Source organism: Aythya ferina (genome assembly GCF_964211825.1).
Source record: "Aythya ferina genome assembly, chromosome: 2".
NCBI lineage: Eukaryota > Metazoa > Chordata > Aves > Anseriformes > Anatidae > Aythya > Aythya ferina.
In genome coordinates, this window is record NC_140297.1 from 133,016,538 (window position 1) to 133,036,336 (window position 19,799).

Genomic DNA, 19,799 nt, shown 5'->3' on the forward strand with positions numbered 1-19,799 from the left:
CTGCACAGGCAGAAGAAAAATGAACAAAAAGTGTAAGAAACAGCAGTGTGAGCACCAGGGTAATTGAAGAAACAGTGGAGAAAGTGCTCTAGTGGCAGAGCAAAGATTTCCCTGCATCCTGTGGAGAGGCCCATGGTGGAGGAGGTAAAAGCATGAGAGAGCAGCAGCGAGATGCTGTTAGTGACTGCAGCCATCCCTTCCCCATTTACTCACAGGGACTGAGGAGGGCTGGGAGGACAGCTGGCTATGAGGAAAAGGGCTTGGGGGAAGGAGGTGGCAGATGAATGTATCTTTTTTTTTTTTGTTTGTCCTGGTTTTGGCTAGGATTGACTTAATTTTCCTCCTAGCAGCTGGTAGGGTGCTATGTTTTGGATTAGGATGAGAAGAGTGCTGATAACACAATTGTTGCAGAGCAGTGCTTACACTAAGCCAAGGACTTTTTGGCTTCTCACACTGTCCTGACAGTGAGCAGGCTAGGGGTGCAGCAGGAGCTGGGACGGGACAGACCCAGGACAGCTGACCCAAAATGGCCAAAGGGATATTCCATACCATATGGCATCATATGGAACAATTCATACGGGGGAGCTGGCTGGGGTGGGGGGACCAGCTACTCGGGGAGAGGCTTGGCATCAGTCAGCAGATGGTGAGCAATTGCAATGTGCATCACTTGTTTTGTACACGTTATTATATTTTTATTAATTTTATTTGTTATTATCCTTTCTTTTCTGTCCCCATAAACTGTCCTTATCTCAACCCACAGGCTTTCACTTTTTTCCCAATTCCCCTATCCCAAAAAGGCAGGGGAGAGAGGGAGCGAACAGCTGTGTGGTGCTTAGCTGCCCCCCAGGTTAAACCACAACATTGCTTTTCACTTGTTCACTTGTTGACTTTTTTCTTTTTCATTGTTTAGATGACCTTGAAGGTCTCTCCCAACCTAGACGTTTCTAAGCTTCTAAGGGCACCCGCGTCAACGTCGGCCCCTCAACGGGCAAGCCGCGGCGTCACCTACAGCAGTGCGCATGCTTCGAGCTGCCCTCTCCCCCTCCCACCAGACCCTTTCTCGCTATGCGCCGTGCCCATGGCAACGGGCGGGGCGGCGCTTTGCGGCAGGGCTGTCGTAACGGCGCCGTGAGGAGCGGAGGGAAGTTCGAAGCGCGGCGGCGGGATGGCGGCGGAGCGGGGCGGCCCCGGGCAGCCCGGCCTGGCGGAGGGCGGCGGGCAGAGGTGAGGGGGGCGCCCTGAGGGGGGGCAGCGGGCCCTGAGGGGCGAGGGGAAGCAGTGGCCGTGCCCGGCTTGACGGCGGGTGCCTTTCCCTGCAGCCTCCTGGACGTCGCCCGGGGCTCGGAGCCGCAGACGCTGGACGCCAGCCGCCGCCGCATCGCCAGGATCGAGGGGCTCGACCGCCTGCGGGGCCTGCAGCACCTGGACCTGTCCGCGAACCGCATCCGCCGCATCGAGGGGCTGAGCGCCCTGGGGAGCCTGCGCACCCTGAATCTGTCCGGCAACCTGATAACGAAAGTGGAGGGTCGGCAGTGTTTGTTTCAGTCCGTTTGGCAGCGTAGGAAGCTTTTCTGAGAGCTGTGGTAAAGCTTCCTTCTGGGAAGCATGCCTCTACTGAGGCTCTGCTGAGTTAATACAAACTGCTAGCCTTGTTGTGTAAACTATAAAATATGTGTGTGCTGTCTGTAAACATCATAGAAAGATGCCTTTGAATGGAAGGAAAAACTGACTTTTTTTCCTTTATATTATCATCACAGTTTATTGTTACAATTTGTAGCTATGATTTTTTAAAAGACTGACTTACTCTGCAAGTCTTGACTTGACAAAGCAGAGCATTTTACTCGAAATCTGACTTTCTCTTTTTCCCTCACTTTGTTTAGGACTGGAAAAGCTCTTTAATTTAACTGCGCTGAATTTGTCATACAATCATATACACGATCTCTCTGGTAAGTAGCCTGGGCATGTGCATCACTTCAATTAAAAAAGACCAGGTATATTTGCAGAGGTTTCTAGTAGTTCAGCCGATTGACTAAGTAATGCTGATAGAGGTGGCAGCTTTAAATTTTCTTCTTTCCTGGGTTGTGCATGAACTGGAATTAGTTCTAATGTGTTTGGCAAGGCTGAACTTCATGTCTGTAAACTTGACCATAGCAGTTTATAGGTACTTCTGTTTAGCTGCATGGGAACAGGGGTAAAAAAAAAAATGTCTGCCTGCAACATCTGGTGTTGGTGAACAGTGGGTTTACAAATTGTAACTGCTCAGAGCACCTGATGTAGTTGGGTAAAATTCCCATCAAGAATTGTGAAGCATGAAGATTTCTATTTTTAACAATGTGCAATGGCTTACAAAAGGAGACAGGCTATATTTTTCTCACGTGTATGATCTATAATAGTCTGGACTGAGTAAATCTGGAAGCCCAGTAACTGTAGCTACTAATTTGATGAACAAATGTTTTGATTTTATGTTCTTTACTTGAATTAAAAGTATTGTAAGTAAAATGGGTGAAGAAAGCAGAATTTTCTCCTTTCGCAGAGAACAGAATTTTACTTCTTTACTATGCTAGAGAAATAAAACTTAAAGAAATATTGTCATATGTATAATGTATGAATTTTGCCAAAATTTTGCCAAATCTGTGTCATGGTTTAGTACTGTGTCAGTGTATTGAACTCCCTGTTCTGTTCACAGCAATGTACAGTAAACATTTTAAACTTATTTCCAAAGTGAAAAATCCAGTGCTCCTGGAAGATGCTTCCAAAAGATTCCCATCTTCCCTTCTTATAGGATAAAAATACAACTTTGGGTATGATGGGGAAATTCTAAATCTTTTTTGTTGAAATGGTCAGTCATTGTTTCTAACTAAGGTATTAAGCTGTAGAACGAAGGGAGTTTGTAGTAGAAATTGAAGGGTGTTTGTAACAACTTTTGTTAATGAACTAAGTTATGAAAAGGAACTTTGAGCAACATGTTTATTTTATTAAAATTTATTTTATCAAACATTGGTACATTGTTTCCAATTATGATGTGCTGTTTACTGAATATTTTTCAACAAGATGCAATTTGGTCTAACCCCTGTAGTCTAGAATCATAGCAGGAATCCTTTTTTTTTTTTTTTTTTTTTTTTTTTTCTCTTATAGGATTCCAGTGCCTTCACGGAACCAGTTATAAGCTTAGCTGTATCGATCTTCACAGCAACTGCATAAACGATATTAATCATTTACTTCACTGCTTAAAGGGGCTGCACTGTTTGACCAATCTGACACTGGAAAAAAATGGAAAGACCAATCCAGTTTGTCAGACAGCAGGTATGGATCTCACGTCAGGTAGATGATTTGTAGTAGATAATTACTAACTTTATTGGTCAGTAATTTCCTTTAAACTGTTGACCAGGTTCTGAAGCTTGCAAATTCATTCTTAAGCTGGCCACTCTGTCAAAATAAATTTCTGTCAAATGAAGTTCTGTCAAAATGAATTTGTTTCCCATAGAGCAGTCTTTTATTTGCTCAAAGTATATTCTCAAAGTTGTAAATCTTGTACGTGTTAATAAGGTTCAACTACGTGATTAAGGCACATAAAGTGCCTTAAGGTTAACTCTTACTTTAGGTTAAGGCAGGAGGTGGACAAAAAGCAAATTGCAGCAAGAGGAAGATGAGACATAAGCACTATTAACCTTTCCTCCTTTTCCCACAGCATCAGTAAGCAGTGACAGGCAGATTGTAAGACACTGCATGTAAGTTGTTAATATAAGTAGCATTTTCATTCACTGAAAAAGGACAGAGTTAGGGGTAGTCCTTTCAGAACTTGCTTTTCATTACATTTGTGTATCATTGTATTTGCACCAGTTGTTCTGGTGCAGTAGGTCTATATGAAAAAGTTGTCTTTGCAACTGCCGGTAGTGGTTGGGAAATCTCAGTGTAGACCAGGGCTGTGCAGGCGCCTTCCCAGTTCTGTTGTTTTATAATGTTTTCTGTTGAAAGCCTTTATGAGTAGGGGATTGGTGAGGCACTTGTAGATAACTCACTACTTTTTCAATGATGACAAGGTACCTAAAATACACTACAAGTCCTTTTTTCACCCTCTTTTTTTTTTTTTTTTTTGAGATTAATTTCAATCCAGTCTTTTCCTTAAGGTTATAGAGAAACTCTTCTTCAGACTTTGCCCCAGCTGATGGTTCTAGACGGAGTAAGTGTTTATGGTGAACCAGTCGACCTGGCAGAAGGAAATTTGAACAATTTGCAATGTTTAGAAGACATTTTGGACTGTTTGGTTTCACCTGGGTCCCCTTCATCCAAACATCAGGTGCCATAGTTTGTGTGTACTGAATTTAAAATTGATAGATTTTATTTTTTTATACTGCATGCAACTCATTAATGTTACAGGAGTTGTCTTTCCTTTTGACAGAATGATGTTGCGTTACCAGTGGTGACACCACATATCGACCAGGCATTAGCATATTTTCGTCAGCGTACAAAAGTACCAGCACAAAGTTCTGTCAGCTCCTCTACAGAGCTTGTTTCATCTTCAGAACCAGAGAAGGCCATACTTGATAAAATACAGAGTGAGATGAGGATTAAAAAAATAGAAGATCAAATTTCAGAAATACTGCAGAAGGTGATTTTTTTTCTATGATTGCACAGAAAGTTTTGTTCATAAAATTAGATGTACTTCATTATACTGCAAAAGTTCACCATGACAGACATATGATTTATACTGGTTATGTGTGTGCTGACTTCATACTAACGTGTATCTAGTAATGTTGAAAAACTGAGAGTAAGTTTTTAAAAAAACAAACACAACACTTTAAAGCTGGAGATTGAACTTTGAATTATGGAAACTTTTGTACTGACTAAAAACTAGTATATGTGATTGGAAGAACTATCTGATCATAATATATTACATAGAATACAGAAAACAATTTTCTCTTTTTTTCCCCACTCCAAAGCCATCACTATATGTAATTGAACTTGAGTGAAATATGAAATGTAGCAAAACAGCTGCATTATAGAGTTTGTAGAAGTTTATTTTGCTAAGTAATAGGTCAAGTTGGTCTGATATGTTTGTCAGGTTTATTTTCATGTACTTTGATAACAGTTTATGTTGTGCCTTGCAAACATGTAATTACTTTTTTTGTACTGTGTTTTACATTTTGCACCGAGCTTCTATGCCTAATCATTTTTTAAGAAACTTCAGGCATTTCAAAAAGATAAAATTACATATTGCAAGCATGCAGTTCTGTTGGATTTGTTATATCTAAATCATTGAATTGTTTTAGCAAGGATGGAAGGGGTAGTTTAGAAGCAATTATCTACTTAATGAAAATTATTTTGTAAGTGTTAGCTTTACAAAAACAACATCTAGAAAAGTGTTAGAATTTAGTTAATTAGACATTGTAAAACGTACAAATAAAACCTCGATTTGTTCGTAGGTATCTGAAGCCTCAAGAAGGGAAGCCCCTCCAAATGTTCTTAAACCTAAAAGAGACACAGATCCAACTTCTGAGAGCGATCATGAGAGTGGGAAAGAGAGCAATAAAAAGGTTGTGAAAAGAAGCAAGATCCCTACTTACCGTAGAACTACCTTATCTACCAGATGTCATTCAAATCATCCTAAAAGCAAGGTAACTAACAGGTATGTCCACGTTTGCCCTATAAAGGAAAAAATAACTAAGCTGAACGTTGTCAGGGAGAATGTAGTTTGTCCTGAAATATTTTATGAAAGTAGTAGGTTGAATAAACTAGTTTCCTGTTAATAATGCCCCTAAAAATCATTAGCTACTAAGGCTTTACAACAAATTTATTGATTAAGAAAACAATTGTGTCAAATTTCTGAAGTTTATTCTTGGGAGTTGCGGAAATAAAATGAAATACTTGTTAGCTGGCCCAGCTGATAAATGTCCAAGCCCCTTTTTTTCTTAGTCTGACTGTTTATATTAACTCTTGCATCCTTATTTTTCAGTATTAGTCTTTTATGTGCCTTGTATTTTGAAATGGTAACACATCTTTGTACTTGTATAGAAATGATGCCTACGTATTATTTAATTTTTTGAAATTCGTTCTTCACTCAGTCGGTCATTTCCCTGTATGAGCATTTCATGTGAGTCTTTAGGTAAAAAGGAAATTGAACCGAGAATTCAGAAAAACTTTTTCATCTATATTTTATCTTTTTAAATTATAGCGACAGAATTTCATTATGAAAATGCATCGCTGCTTGAGTCAAATTTTTAAAAAATCATGATGTCAGAACAGTCATAAAAAATACAACTGTCCAATTTTTGTGCTGACACTGAGGATATTATAGTAATTTGTTTGATTATATAGTGTATATCAGAAGTGAGCAACAGAAGATGATATAAGTTGGACTACATTAGTCAGCTGCTCTGCTTCTTCAAAAGCTCTTTCCTATCTATCTGATCGTAAGATATATTTCCAATAGCACCTACCAGTACTGCGTATTTTTACAACTGAAGATTTGAGTTTAGCTGCTTGCTTCATGACATGCTTATAAATTATTTTCTAGGTGGCTTTGAACTGTATTGTTTAGCTTCTATACTTTTACAGTTACATATCTGAATCCCTTGCACTTTTTATGATGGTGTTTGAAGAGATGTTTAAACTCTGCATGTTAAGTATATCTTGATCCCATGCCATTATAGGGAAGAGAGGAGTTCTTCAAAGTATCCTCATTCCCATCAGAGAGACTCTAACCTCAATTCATCATCGGATGCTCCAGATTTGGAAGTAGTGGGAAGAAGAGCTGAAATACTAACTGGAAGACAGAGCAATTTAGAAAAAGTGGATGAAATGAATTCAAATGCCACAGAGGAATCCACATACAGAGTATGTTTTGCATCATTTCAAGTATGAGTGTGTCTTTTCTGGAAGTCAAATGTATGTCTCCTGGTGGAACTCTAAAATTGTAGGTGACAAAAATAATTACATGTAGATAGCTATTAAAAATGGTAAAAATAGTGAAGCTCTTTATAGTGTCAACTGTAAGATAATTTGATTTTACTTGGGGAGGAAGGGGGGCATATCGCTTGAACTTTTCTCTTGATTCAAGGAAGACCAAGTAACCTTGTTGTACAATTATGAATATTCTTCAACATTTTTGGCTACGTATGAGTATTTCCAAATAAGTTGATGCTTACCACTTCTTGCTAAGGCGCTGATTCAGGAACTGGATCAGGAGAAAGAGAGGAGGTGGAAAGCAGAACAAGCAGAGAAGAAGTTAACAGAGCATGTCAAAGAACTACAGAAACATGCAAAAGAAGAAAAGAATATTCAGAGTATGGCTGTATATACTACAGAGAGGTAGGGAAATTAAGTGCTGTAGTATATGCATTTTCTTCTGTAATTGAGTTTATAGGCTCAAGAAATGAGAAAAGGTTTAAAAAACTATACTTGAAAAATGATGCGTCATGAAGTTCTGTTCAAACATCTGTGTTGCCTAATGAAATTCCTTTCTGCAGCTCTGCTATAAATCCAGTATGTGGCAAGACCTGATGGGTTGTCAATGCTTGCTCAAGAAGAAAGAGGGAAACAAGAAATTTCTGTCAGTGCTTAGTGTCCACGTCTTCCTCTTTGTGTCTCAGAATTGTAACAGTATGCCACTGAATTCCAGTTCTAGCCCTCTACTTTCTAACTAATCTGTGTTGTAATTGTACTTTCAGCTGAAGGTCTAGTTAACTGTATTTTGTGTTATGCCATACTTGAAGCTTGCAATTCCCAAGCTCTTTTTCCACCTATACACACTGGCTTTTTTTCCCATGTGTGCACAAAAGTTTTTGGTAGGCCGGAGTTGGCGAATAGACAGCGTGTTGTGCAGGTCAGGTCTAGTGTGACTTCATATAGACCACTATCATAATCCTTCAATTTCTGAACAACTTCTTCCTATTTTTCAGAATTTCTCTCTTCTAACGTAGTTGTCAACAAACAATACTTTGTTCAGAGATGTCTCTTATGTTTGTCTTTCTCAATTGCACCTTGTGGATCAGGTGCGTTTGCTTACAAGTGCTTCCTGAGCTACTATCCATGGTTGACTGTGATTATTATGAAGGCGGTGAGGCCCTGGCACAGGTTGTGGATGCCCCATATCTGGAGGTGTCGAAGGCCAGGCTGGATGGGGCTTTGAGCAACCTGGTCTGGTGGGGGGTGCACCTGCCCATGGCAGGGGGGCTAGAATTAGATGATCTCCGAGGTCCCTTCCAACCCAAACCATTCTATGATTCATTCTATTTCCCATTTTTCTCCTTGTTTCTCCAGGTTCCCTTCCCACCTTTCTTTGTTGCCATTTTGGATATGACTATTATTTTATTCCTTCTGAGATTTAAATGTCCTTAGCTATTCTAATATTTTCTATAGAAGAGCTAAGTTTTTGAAAGAAAAGTATCAAATCAGAAATTGATACTGTAGGTACAACTTAAATATTAAGCAAAATGATATTTGGAATGTAATTTCCTTAATGACCTATTAATGAGGTGGTCTTCAGCTCATTTTCAGTTAAAATGAAGCTCAGTGCAGTAATGCAAAGAAGTGCAAGATGCAGTGCTACGCCAATTAATAAATGTTGCCATAATTGACTAAATTAAAAAATGTTTGCCATGCAACTTGATTGCGTTTATTCTCAGGATGAAGGAATTGATACTGAAAGAGAGAGATGCTAAAACAAGACTACAAGCAGACATCCAGCAGCTGAAAGGTGAAACTGAAAGACTTACTAATGAGTTAAATAAAGCAAAAAATAAAGAAGCAGAACATCAGAAGGCTATGCAAGCTTTAGAAGAAACACTCTCCAAGATGGAGACACAGAGACTGCAGCAACGAGCAATAGAGGTAAATATTTTTCATGAGTAAATAATACTCAAACTGGATAGCTACTATACTGGTAGGTATTAATAAACGCGACTTTAGACTGCAGTCTTAGTTTTCCACAGTTAAGCTGTTTTTTCTACATTGTGGTAGTTAATAATAAGCATCCATTTTAATTGTCAACTAATGTCTTTAGTAATAGAAATGTCATGTGGCATGTTCTTAAGATAAAAGAGAACAAGTCTTATGTACTTAAGACTAAGAATTGATACCTTTCTGAAGATACAAAGAAAGGAGAACAATTTTTTAAAATGTGGCTGAAATCAATAAAGATCTTATAGTACTAATGAGAGAGAAACCTGATGGTTCTGTTTGTTTTGTTGGTTAAAAATTAAATGCTTTTAATCATAACCAAAGAAAATTGATTTTAAAACTCTGTTGTGTTTTTTTTTGTTTGTTTGCTTGGAGTTTTTATTTGCTTGTAGTTCTGTTTTTTATTCTTATATGCCACTGTTTCTGACTGAGTAATTCATTGGTGAATTTTCAGTGGCTAAATGCAGCTCCCCCACTATTTTTTTTTTTTTTGTTAGAATATATTTGTATATCAGCTCATTTGTGTTTCCGAATGTGTCCACTTACAGAAACTGTAAGTGACTTTTCAGTCAGCATGACTAGATTATTTCTTTAAAGGGTTCAAGATTCCATGCGTCTGAATTTTTACCCTGTTTTCTGTCACTGTTTAAATTTGCAAGTGTTCTCATTTGATTATTTTTTTTTATTATTTTTCAATTTAGGAGGCAATTACCTCCTTTCATCCACAAAACAAGAGGGATACAGTGGGCTGCGTCTAAATGCTCTTTAAATGCTCTTTCTCATTTAGAACATGGAGATTTGTTTTCTTACACATGCCTCACAATAGTACAGTGGTATTCATACAGCTGAAGTTAGCATATAAACTGTAAAGCTGAAAGTTATGCAGAAGCACATATTGCTTCCAGTGGCTGCTGTCTCCTTTAATAACGTTTTTTCTAACTCAATAGGATATGCTGTATAGCTTTTCTTTATTTTTTTTAGATTTTGATAGTTAAATATGAAGTTGAAAGGAGAATTTTGAAGGAATTCAGAAAGAAAATCATTTTGTTTTGCATCTTGTTTTGTGGAGGTTGAATTTTCTGTTTGTTTCTGGTGGGAGTTGGAAATTAAACTAGGTTGTCTTGATTGTGTTTAGTTCTGCCATTAGATAACTAATGCATAAAGTAATCTTGTAGTCTATTAACCTTTCACAGCTTCATTACTCTTGAAAGCAAACAGATTAGAATTGTGCTAGTACAGAATTTGGAGAGAGGTGCTGAGTCCATTGCTTTGCTTAGGAGGACAGATTGACAGGGTAGTTAAGTTATTAATGCCACTTGAGCACACAACTAATGAGATGAATTCATGAAACACTTCTAAGGAGTGAGAATACCAGCGTTAACATCACTTCCACTGTTTCTGTAGCAGTGTAACTTCTGAAGCATCTTGATTCTGAATTACCATTTCATGAGTAATTAAAACTTTTTTTATAACTATTTTATTTTTTTCTGCTTGCCAAGACAGCAAAGATTTTTTTTCTTTTTTTTTTTTTTTTTTTATGTAAAAGGCTTCAGATTCTAGAACAGAATTCTTCATGAATGCTTCATGGAAAAAGTGGAGTATTCCATCTGCTATTTATACTGCATCTCCATTTTGTGTAAAATCACTAGAAAGCAGCTCTGTTCAGCAACTTTAAACTGTAAGATTTAAGATGTTTGGATTTGGAGTGTTTAAAGAAAAATAGTGATACCAAATACAACTATAAATGTTTTGCTTGAAACCAATACAGGTATTACTATGAGAGCTTTTTTGTTTTGTAGTAAGATAAGCTAACACTTAAATCTTAAACATTTAGTCTTCAATTTCTGCACATGTAACAGTTTATTAAGTAAAAAATATCTTTTGCCTGGGGAGGTAACATAATAAAATTCCATAAAATCTTGTGAAAATACTGTCAGTTTTGGAGCATGATGTAAACATAACGGCCTGGGTAGACATGCATGATGCTTTTATTAAAGCACCTGCTCATTTTTATTCTAGTACAAGATCTAAAGAATAGATGATAGTTTTAAGAATCTTGTTCCTCTTGTTTTTATGAATTCTATACAGATGAAACACGTGCAAGAAGCAGAACTTAAAGCATCAGCAAATGAAAGAGAAGTACAGTTACTCCGAATATCTCTTAGACAGCAGAGGGAGAAGGTAAAACAACTACATGAACTTCTTATATTAAAAGAACAAGAACAAAGGTATGGGATCTTCTATTTTATTTTCCCAACAAGTTAATAGAGATGTTAGCGTTGCAAATGTTTTGTTTGAATGTGTTCTCCCAACCATGTGGGTGCCTTTTTGTTTTTAATGGGAGATATGTGCTTTGTTTAAAACAGGAAAAAAAAGTAGATGTCTTCCCACACATTCCCATGCCTATTTAAGGATGTCTTCAAAGCTTTTTAGACTCCTGACTTGCAAGATCATGTAGGCAAATGTTCTTACAGTCCTTCTGTTCTTATATTCTTGACTTATTATATGGCTGAACCCTCTTGTGTTTTAAATACATGATCTTTAATCTAGGAAACAATCAGGTAAAAATTAAAATCACATTTGAATTGTTGTCTGAAGGTCTACATATACTTAAGTAATACAAAGCATTCCCCAAATTGTCAGCTTCTATAGCATCTTGTGTTAGTGTGAGTGGGTGGGTGGGTGGCTTGATTGGCTGTTTTTCCCCTTTCCCTTCGAAGTTTGCTTTTTTGAAGAGTACTTGAGCAGAAGTTCTATATTGTTGAGCTAGTACAATCAAATATGTGTACAAACTAAAGCAAGTCGTGGTGTTTTCTATACTAGTATTTGAGGAAGGTTATTGATTTATTTTTTTTTTAAGAAAGCTGGTAACACATGCTAGACTTCAAGATTACGTGTATTCGAATGTCAAGGTAATGGAAGATGGAAAGATCTCATAGCTACGTTTTGAGACCTTTTGATCGTTCCCTTATAAATCTCCAGAAGATTTAATGTGAAGGACAGCAGGCTTGTTTTTGCATTAAAGCAGTTGAAGAGAGTAGTCTTAAAGTGCAGGGTAATTCTTCATCATTCTCTTATGGGGATGTTCCCGTTCAGGAAGGAGCTCTTTTTTTATATACTGAAGCTCTTCATGTTGTTGTTTAGATTGCTGTTACTTCTCAAATTTGGGGTCTGAGTGGGGAGTAACAGTTGTTTGGTAAGGAAGGAGAAGAGAATAAATGCAGGAGAGGGTATCTGTTTTTCCTGTGGTTTCAATAGTTTTCCTGATTTACCATGTTTTCCAGATCTTTGTGATTCCTTGTTAACTGCAAAGCAAACAAACACTAGCTAACAGCAAAAGAATAACTGGATAATTCCTACAGAAGTTTGAATTAAAAAGTGAAGTTGTTCCTTTCTCTGGGTGGTGGTGGTAGTAGTAGTAGTAGTTAATGCGCTTTTTCGTATCCCAAGGCCACTGTCACAGAAGACTGTGATCTGTCAGTGAAACTAAGGAACATACTCCCTTTATTATATAATTTATCATTTTGCTAGTAAAATTTTTGTTACTAAAAATCGTAAGGAAACCAACTGAAGTAGCTTTGTGAGATACTGTAGTTCTTTTCTCTGTAGTTCTTGCATGTGCTTGGTAACTCCAGGAAAGAACTTGAAACCCGAGTTGCTTTACATGGACCTGAATTTCAAGATGCTTTGTCAAAAGAAGTGGCTAAAGAGGAGCAGAGGCATGAACAGCGTGTTAAAGAATTTCAGGAGAAAATTAATATGTTAAACCAGAAGTATACAGAGTTAGAAGATGAATTTCGTTTAGCTTTAACTATTGAAGCGAAAAGGTTTAAAGAGGTAAGCTCACAAGAACATTTGATCTCAAACTAGACAGAGCTGTTGTTTAAGTGCTCTTAAACGTGTCGTATTCTTTTGATTCTTAAGGTGTTTGTTCCAAGGATTCTTCATATAAAATACTAGGATTCCTCGTAAATATACTAGTAAACCTTGAATTATCCATAATGAAAACCTAGATACTAAATGCTGTCAGTATGCACACAGCAAAAAATGCGTTTTTTGTTCATAAATAAAAGTTAATGAAAAGAAATTAAAAAAACTTCTATCTGGTAGTCTTTTAAAAAAAAAAAATCCTTTTCTATTAGAATATATTATTGTAAAAAGTCCTGTTGTCTCTTGATAAGAAGGTTATAGCTACGTGTACATTAGTATATTTAATAATTAAGCTCTCTAGTGTTTCAAAATTGAAAACTGAATTCAAAATTGATTTTTGAAATTCAAAATCAAAATTTGTGTACTGAATTCCTTAGATAACTTCTATGGCTAGTGTTGATGTTATTTTAAATGGTAAGAGAAATAAATACAACTTTAAATGTTTTGTCTTAAATTGGGTTTTCTTCATTTTAAATCAGTGTTATTTTCACCCTTCAAATCTCTCTCTTAAAACTGAATTCTGAATTTTTTCCTCGTAAGTTCTTCTTTCCAGATCTTAAATGTTGTTTTACCTCATACAATTTAGAGTGTGCTTCTGTCTTTTGAGCTCTGCTTTTTTCTGGTCTGCCTCCTATGCTTCCATGAAGATTAATTTCACATTATTGTTTCTAAACTTACTTTCTTCCTTTATTTGAAAATAAGATGACATTTATAGGCATGTATGCATGCTTATTCTCAAATGTTAGTATTAAGAGTTCTTATCAAATTTTAGGTTAAAGAGAATTTTGAAAATGCTGCTGCTGATCTAGTTGAACATCAACAAACCCTCTTTCATCTTCAACAAAAGGAAAAAGAGATGACAAGTCTGATCCAAGACTTGACAAGTATAGTGAAAGAACAGAAAGCAAAGATTGCAGAATTAATGAAATCAAATCAGGAAGCCACAGCAAACGTAAAGGTACAAACACTATGGTACCCTTATAGCAAAATCCAGAGTCATTCATGTATTTAGAGAAAGTGCAGTTCTTCCCCCCCCGATGAGCACTAATGGTGTATATGTAATATAGTAGTGACTCTAAACAGAGATTTAAAAACCTTAATTTACAAAAGGTCAGGGGTATTAATGCAAGATAATGAAATATGGTTCTGCAGCTAAAATACTAGGTGGACACTGTATGTGAAGTAAAATTGAAACTGCTTAAATATTCCATTGTAGCAGCATATTCATTATCTGCATAATACCTCTGAGAGGTAAACAAAATTATCAATATTAGTTCTTACCTGCTAATTGCCTTATTTTAATATTACATACCATGGACATGGTTGCTTTAACTTATACTACTAATCTGTCCTAGTACAGCATAGTACTGTTATCCACAAATAGTTCTTAAGCGTCTTAGGAACATAACTAACTGTTCAACAACTTTGAAGTGTAATCCAGTGGATGTATGTATCCAGCCTGTCCTACATAACTGCCCCTGCACAGCTGTTTTTAATCTCCTTGCTACACATTACTATTGTGGTGTCCAAACAAAACATGATTCTGCCAATGAGTGATGTTTGTTGCTGAAAAAAAAAATACAGTTACAGTAATATTAAACACAAGGAGTATATAAACCAAAAACTTGTGGAATTGAAGATAAATCTTTATCGTGGGAAGTTCAAAAACATCACAGCTTCATTTGTCTTTTGGATTGGTTTTTAATGTCTTAAGAGAACCAATGACAGCAAAAGTTTCTGACTTGCACATTTACAATATGTAAATGGGTTTTTATAATGGCATTAATAATTTAAGATGGCTATTTAAGAAAACAGCTTTATAAACAATTTTCTGGGATTTAAGTATTTCTATTTGAAGCAAATGTTTGTGTCTCATTAATGGGAAGAGTTTGTGTTTTTTTTAAATCAGGTAGAAGCTTATAGGCAAGCAGAATATTCCTCAGTTCATTTAATTTGCAGTAATACTTTCCTGGGTGGCTAGCATTGATTGAAATTTTGAATACTTATTTTAAAGGATCTTATTTTCTTTTCCCATTCCCTGAATGAATATTCATACAGTGCCGAACTGAAGAACTTGAAACTGTGATTGAGCAGGACAAAGCAAAGGCTGTTCAGGTGGAACTTCTGAAGAAGGAAAATGGAAAACTTATTTCTCAGCTGACTGCCCAGGAATCTGTTATTGATGGATTAAAAATGGAAAGGAAAATATGGGGGCAGGAGTTGGCACAACAGGGTAAAACTTTTTTTATTATTATTATTCTTTCTATTGCAATAAAAATGCTGGTGTTCAGTATCATACTTTTCAAGTAAACATCCTAATATATTTGTAATCATAAGAGGGTGTCTGGATGTCTTGTTTATCTTAACCAGTTGTAAAGATGACATGGAAAAATAGATCTGTTGTACACAGGCTGTTTATGAGAACTTTAACGGCAGTTGTGTTAGTTGTGAATACACTTAGTTATATTCTACATCCCCAAAATGTCAAAATCGAAATGCCATAATGTTATACAAAACACTTTTAGATACAAAGCTATGAAAGGATGTGTTTGTAGTGTTATTTAACACTGCATGTCTATCAGAAGTCCAATGTGAAAATTTCAGTAGACTACTTGTAAAAATAAACAATGGTGCATTAAATACAGGGTGAAAAAAGGCTTTGCTTTTTTTTTCTCCCTGATTCATGTGACTCTTAGCACCATCTTGTGGGTTCTTTGAGATTGGTTGTGTGTGTAAGAATTACTGTTCATTTTTTGTTAGACACGTTTTTAAAGGATAAAATACCAACCTTTAGTTCTGCATTCCTTTAAAGTATTTTCTGCTTGCAGACTGAAGTGATTGTGTTCGTTTAGTATTGTAATGTCAATGGAAAGGAAATTAAATTTAAAAAAACAAACAAACAAAAAAACACATCTTGAAGTTACCTGTTAACAGAGTGTTGTAGTACAGATATCCTGTTTTATCCAGGAGCTCATCTTTCTCAAGATCGGGGAAAGCTGGAGGCAAAAATTGAGGTTTTAACAAACGAGATTGAGACATTAAAAAAGCAAAAGGAACAGGACAGTGATACTATAAGAATTAAAAACAAGATAGTGGATGACCAGACAGAAACAATTAGGCGATTAAAAGAAGTAAGTTGGATGTGTGACAATTTATGTGCTTATTTAAAATTAAGACTTGTGGTAAAAGTTATGGTAAAGAGTGATGAAAGCTGGCTCTGCACTCCTAGTTTTACTCAGAAAGCATGATTAGGCTGTCAGTGACAATTGATTTCACTGGGAGCAGAAGAGGGCCTTGTACTAACTTAACGTGTGGAAATGTTCTTTGAGTTTGTACAGATTGTCTTCTCTTTGCCTCGCTTCATTGTTCTTGATAATGATTTTGAGAGAGGAAAAGACTAGGATAAGACTTCTTCCTGTGTTACTAGGAAAAAAAAAAATTGTGTCAGATTTATTTTGCAACGTAAATATCTCTTCTGCTTGTGTAAGTCAGTGTTTTAACAGAGAAGCTCCTATGTTTTGCTCAGTTTATTCCATTCATCTCATTCAGAGACTTAAAACTTTAGCTTATTAATCACATCGTTCTGCTTTGTTCTGTTTAGCATAGACTAAACACCCTTTTTTTAAGGGTAACAGTTGAAATGGAGGGCATTTTTGTGTTCTGAAATGTTTCTCTCTTAAAGAGCTTACAAGAAAAAGATCAACAAATGAGAAAGCAGCATGAAGAAAATAAGAAAGCTCAGAAGCTTTTACAAGTGCAATTGGATGAAAAAGCTGTTGAATTTGAAGAGCTAATGGAAAAATTAGAAAGGCAAAATGAAAGAAAAGAGCAATTAAAGCAACAACTAGAAGAAAAAGAAGTAGAACTTGATGACATTAAGAAAGCACACAGGTGATGCACATAATTGACTATAATTCTTTGGGATCATAATTGTATACAGCAGTTCCATGAAGGTTTTTTTTTGTTCATAGAGTACTAACTTGCTATTAAAACCCACAGAAGGGAGGGAGGGGGAAGGAAAAATGGAAACATGGAAAACTTTCTCTGTCCTCATAAAAAGTGGCATCTGCATTCATTGTAAATGTATGTATTTTCAGTGCGCTGAAAAAGAAGTGGCAAGGTAAAGGGGAGCTGTTGAGCCAGTTGGAGGTGCAAGTTAAACACATGAAAGAGAGCTTTGATACCAAAGAGAAGAAGCTGATCGAAGAGAGAAATAAAAGTCTTCAAACTCAGAGGTGAAAACCTTAACACTAATAGTATATTTTGTGACTGCTCAGTTACTATAGAGTTGAAGTCCTAATAAGTATACAAAATGTTTATTATACAGTGACAGAATGCACAATGCTTTTTTAAGTACTTGATGAGCTCATTTCCAGTGAACAGTGTGTGTAGAAATAATTCTTGCTATACAGGCAACTTTAATACATGGAACCTGACATTCACTTACGGTATTTGTTCTATATACTTTTTAGCTATATTCCCATTTGATTTGAAAACTATTAGAGCCTACACTTATGCCTCCTTAGTATGCTTATGTGATAGTGACAGGTATACAGTCATCGTGTGCTGTCCGGAGTCATGCAGTAAAGATCATCATGCACTTGAGGCACAGGCTCACAGTCTGTAACAGTCTGGAAACCAATATCCATACCCCAGAAAATGACCTAGGATGTAGGTGATGCTCAGTTGCTTGACTTCCGGCGTTATGGAGAAATATGGTAGAACACTGCCTGTGATAAGCTTAGATTGGTAGTAGGATTTGTACTTTAGCCCCCTTTCTCTTGTTTTTCCTTCTTCTTCTCAACTATTCTTAAGAGAAGACTAGCTAATTAGTAAGACTGCAGATTTATCTAGCAGAAATAACCACATTTTACTAAAGGAATGGCTTAGGATGACTAAGTTTTTTTGCTTTTTAAATTAAATGCTTTTATTAAGCACTCTTTAATTAAGAAAGGTCATCTGATTAATAAATCAAAGAAATAAATCAAAGAAAATACCTTGATAGTCAAGTCTGATTTAAAAAACAAACAAACAAAAAAAACAGCAACTACACCTGAAGAAATGGTTGCAAATGGTTACACAATTGCAATGGTTGCAAATGGTTACACCTTTGGAATGGTTGCAAAATCAGTCACGAAACTGAAATTTTATCCAAAATAATTACTTTGTTTCAAAAATTTGGTGTAAATTAATTCCGTAGTGGAATAAGTTGCTTTGCTTTGTTACTGCATATTTTAGAATTATCGCCTAAAAGCACAAATTGCTTGGAATCAAGGAAATGTGAAGGAGTGTCAGTGAAGTAGATACTATTTTGTTTGTGTGAAACTCAAGCCTGCAGGCAGTCTACAGGATCTCATAGTCTAGTCATTTTTTTCTCAGGAAGCAAAAGTATGATAAGCCAGTGTTTGAAAACATATGGAGCTCTTAGCCATGTTGGCAGTAGCAAGTCTGAATTTTTGCATTGTTGCTAGTGATTAAATGTTTCAGCTATTGGTGATTAACTGCTTCTGTTAAGCAGAATGCCAGAAGCCCTAAATATGGTGCATGAAACTAGAGCATGCACTGGAGAAAACAAGATATCTTCTGAAGTCAGATACTGAAATAACTGTCTTTGTTCCTGTGTTGGTAAATCCTTAATGAAACGTAGAATTAGACAAAGCAAAATACTTAATATTTTTGGTTGTTTTTAAGAGTGTACCTTTCTTTATTTTTTAGGATTGCTATGGAGAAGCTTCACGAAATGGATGATGCTTTTAGAAAACAACTTGAGTCAGTGTTGGCAGCTCATGAGGCAGAACTAGTGCAGCTGGCAAATGAAAAGCAAAAACAAATTGAAGCAGCAAATGAAAAAGTAATTTTGATACTAGATAAATGTTTATTCTACTTGTATTTTATCGTTCTTTGCACACTAAGAGAATACCTAGAACTGTACTGTCATGGGGTTCTGTGTTCAAGCAAAGTTGTACACTGCATCACTGTTACTAATCGATACCCTACCATTATTTTTGCCTGTATAGATAAGGAATGTTTATTATACCAGATACTCCATTTAACTCACCCATGCCTGTGTTAACAATTGTTTCTGTTGCTATATATTGCATTCTTTCTAGATGTGACAGACTCGTACTTTTTCTATACAAGTAGATATTTTAGTTTTGATACATTACTAGCAATCTCCTAGTAAATTAATACGTTTTTAAACAAAATTCTGCTATTGCAAATTCTGCTTACTGGCAAAATTGCTATACTTATTTAACTGTCTTATACCATATGCCATCGACTTTTTCTGATTCAGAGATTTTTGTCCTGTCATGTCTTTATTGGTGGTGTTTTATCTAGCTCCTTAAGAAAATACTTGTATATTTAACTGTAGTAGTAGTCATAAATATTTTCTTTCCGTAATATAAAGTTTAAAACAAGTTCTCTAAGTTCCATAAGCATGGAACTCCTCCATTTCTTATCAGCATTAAAAATTGGCAAGATTACATGTTCATTGGTGTATTAAGGAAAAGCAAGAATTATATTTGATCTGTATATGCTTTCAGGTTTACTGTGTCGAAGAAGAAATGCGTCAGCTTCTACAGGAAATGGCAAACAATAAAAAAGCCATGGAAAATAAAATCAGACGAATTACATCTGCTCTGAGCGACATTCAACAGGATCTTTGAAGCTTTATGCCTTATATTTGAGAGTTGTCCTTCATTAATATATACACTAAAAAGTGTATTAATTTAAACAAATGCACTACAGTGCACTTTTTTCCTTGTTTGCTTTGAAGTGCTTCCAGAGAATAAGTCTTTGTGAAGAATTTTGAAGGTTTGGGAATCAGACGAATATTTATATAGTGTTTTCATAATAAATATTTTTTCTAACCTTTGGTTATTTTTTACTCTTCTGTGAAATTAGATCAGAGTTGATCTATTACTGACATCATCATATGAATGAGGCATTAATGTTCTTAATAAAAGAAT

At 36.0% G+C, this 19,799-nt stretch overlaps 1 protein-coding gene across 2 annotated transcripts; it reads left to right on the top strand.

The window, feature by feature from the left end:
* Nucleotides 1-1,125: 1,125 nt before the first annotated feature.
* LRRCC1 (leucine rich repeat and coiled-coil centrosomal protein 1) lies at nt 1,126-19,700 on the top strand. 2 transcript variants are annotated; one of them, XM_084508670.1, is made up of 19 exons: nt 1,126-1,224; nt 1,320-1,525; nt 1,881-1,946; nt 3,136-3,303; nt 4,128-4,297; nt 4,400-4,609; nt 5,424-5,626; nt 6,651-6,834; nt 7,160-7,308; nt 8,625-8,829; nt 10,987-11,126; nt 12,534-12,735; nt 13,601-13,786; nt 14,887-15,061; nt 15,796-15,959; nt 16,511-16,719; nt 16,926-17,063; nt 18,544-18,679; nt 19,374-19,700. In XM_084508670.1, exons 1-19 carry the CDS (start codon nt 1,166-1,168, stop codon nt 19,494-19,496), a joined length of 3,093 nt encoding a protein of 1,030 aa, XP_084364796.1. In that variant the 5' UTR covers nt 1,126-1,165; the 3' UTR covers nt 19,497-19,700. The 2 variants fall into 2 exon arrangements, 1 of the variants encoding a protein (XP_084364796.1); XR_014689339.1 differs by lacking the exons at nt 16,511-16,719; nt 19,374-19,700 and having other exon boundaries at nt 18,544-18,664.
* The last annotated feature ends 99 nt before the right edge of the window (nt 19,701-19,799 follow it).

Coding starts and splice junctions, on each gene's coding strand:
- LRRCC1 (XM_084508670.1), top strand. CDS start 1,166: ATGGCGGCGGAGCGGGGCGGCCCCGGGCAGCCCGGCCTGGCGGAGGGC. Junction 13,787..14,886: donor AAGCCACAGCAAACGTAAAG/GTACAAACACTA, acceptor ATATTCATACAG/TGCCGAACTGAAGAACTTGA. Junction 15,062..15,795: donor GCAGGAGTTGGCACAACAGG/GTAAAACTTTTT, acceptor TGTTTTATCCAG/GAGCTCATCTTTCTCAAGAT.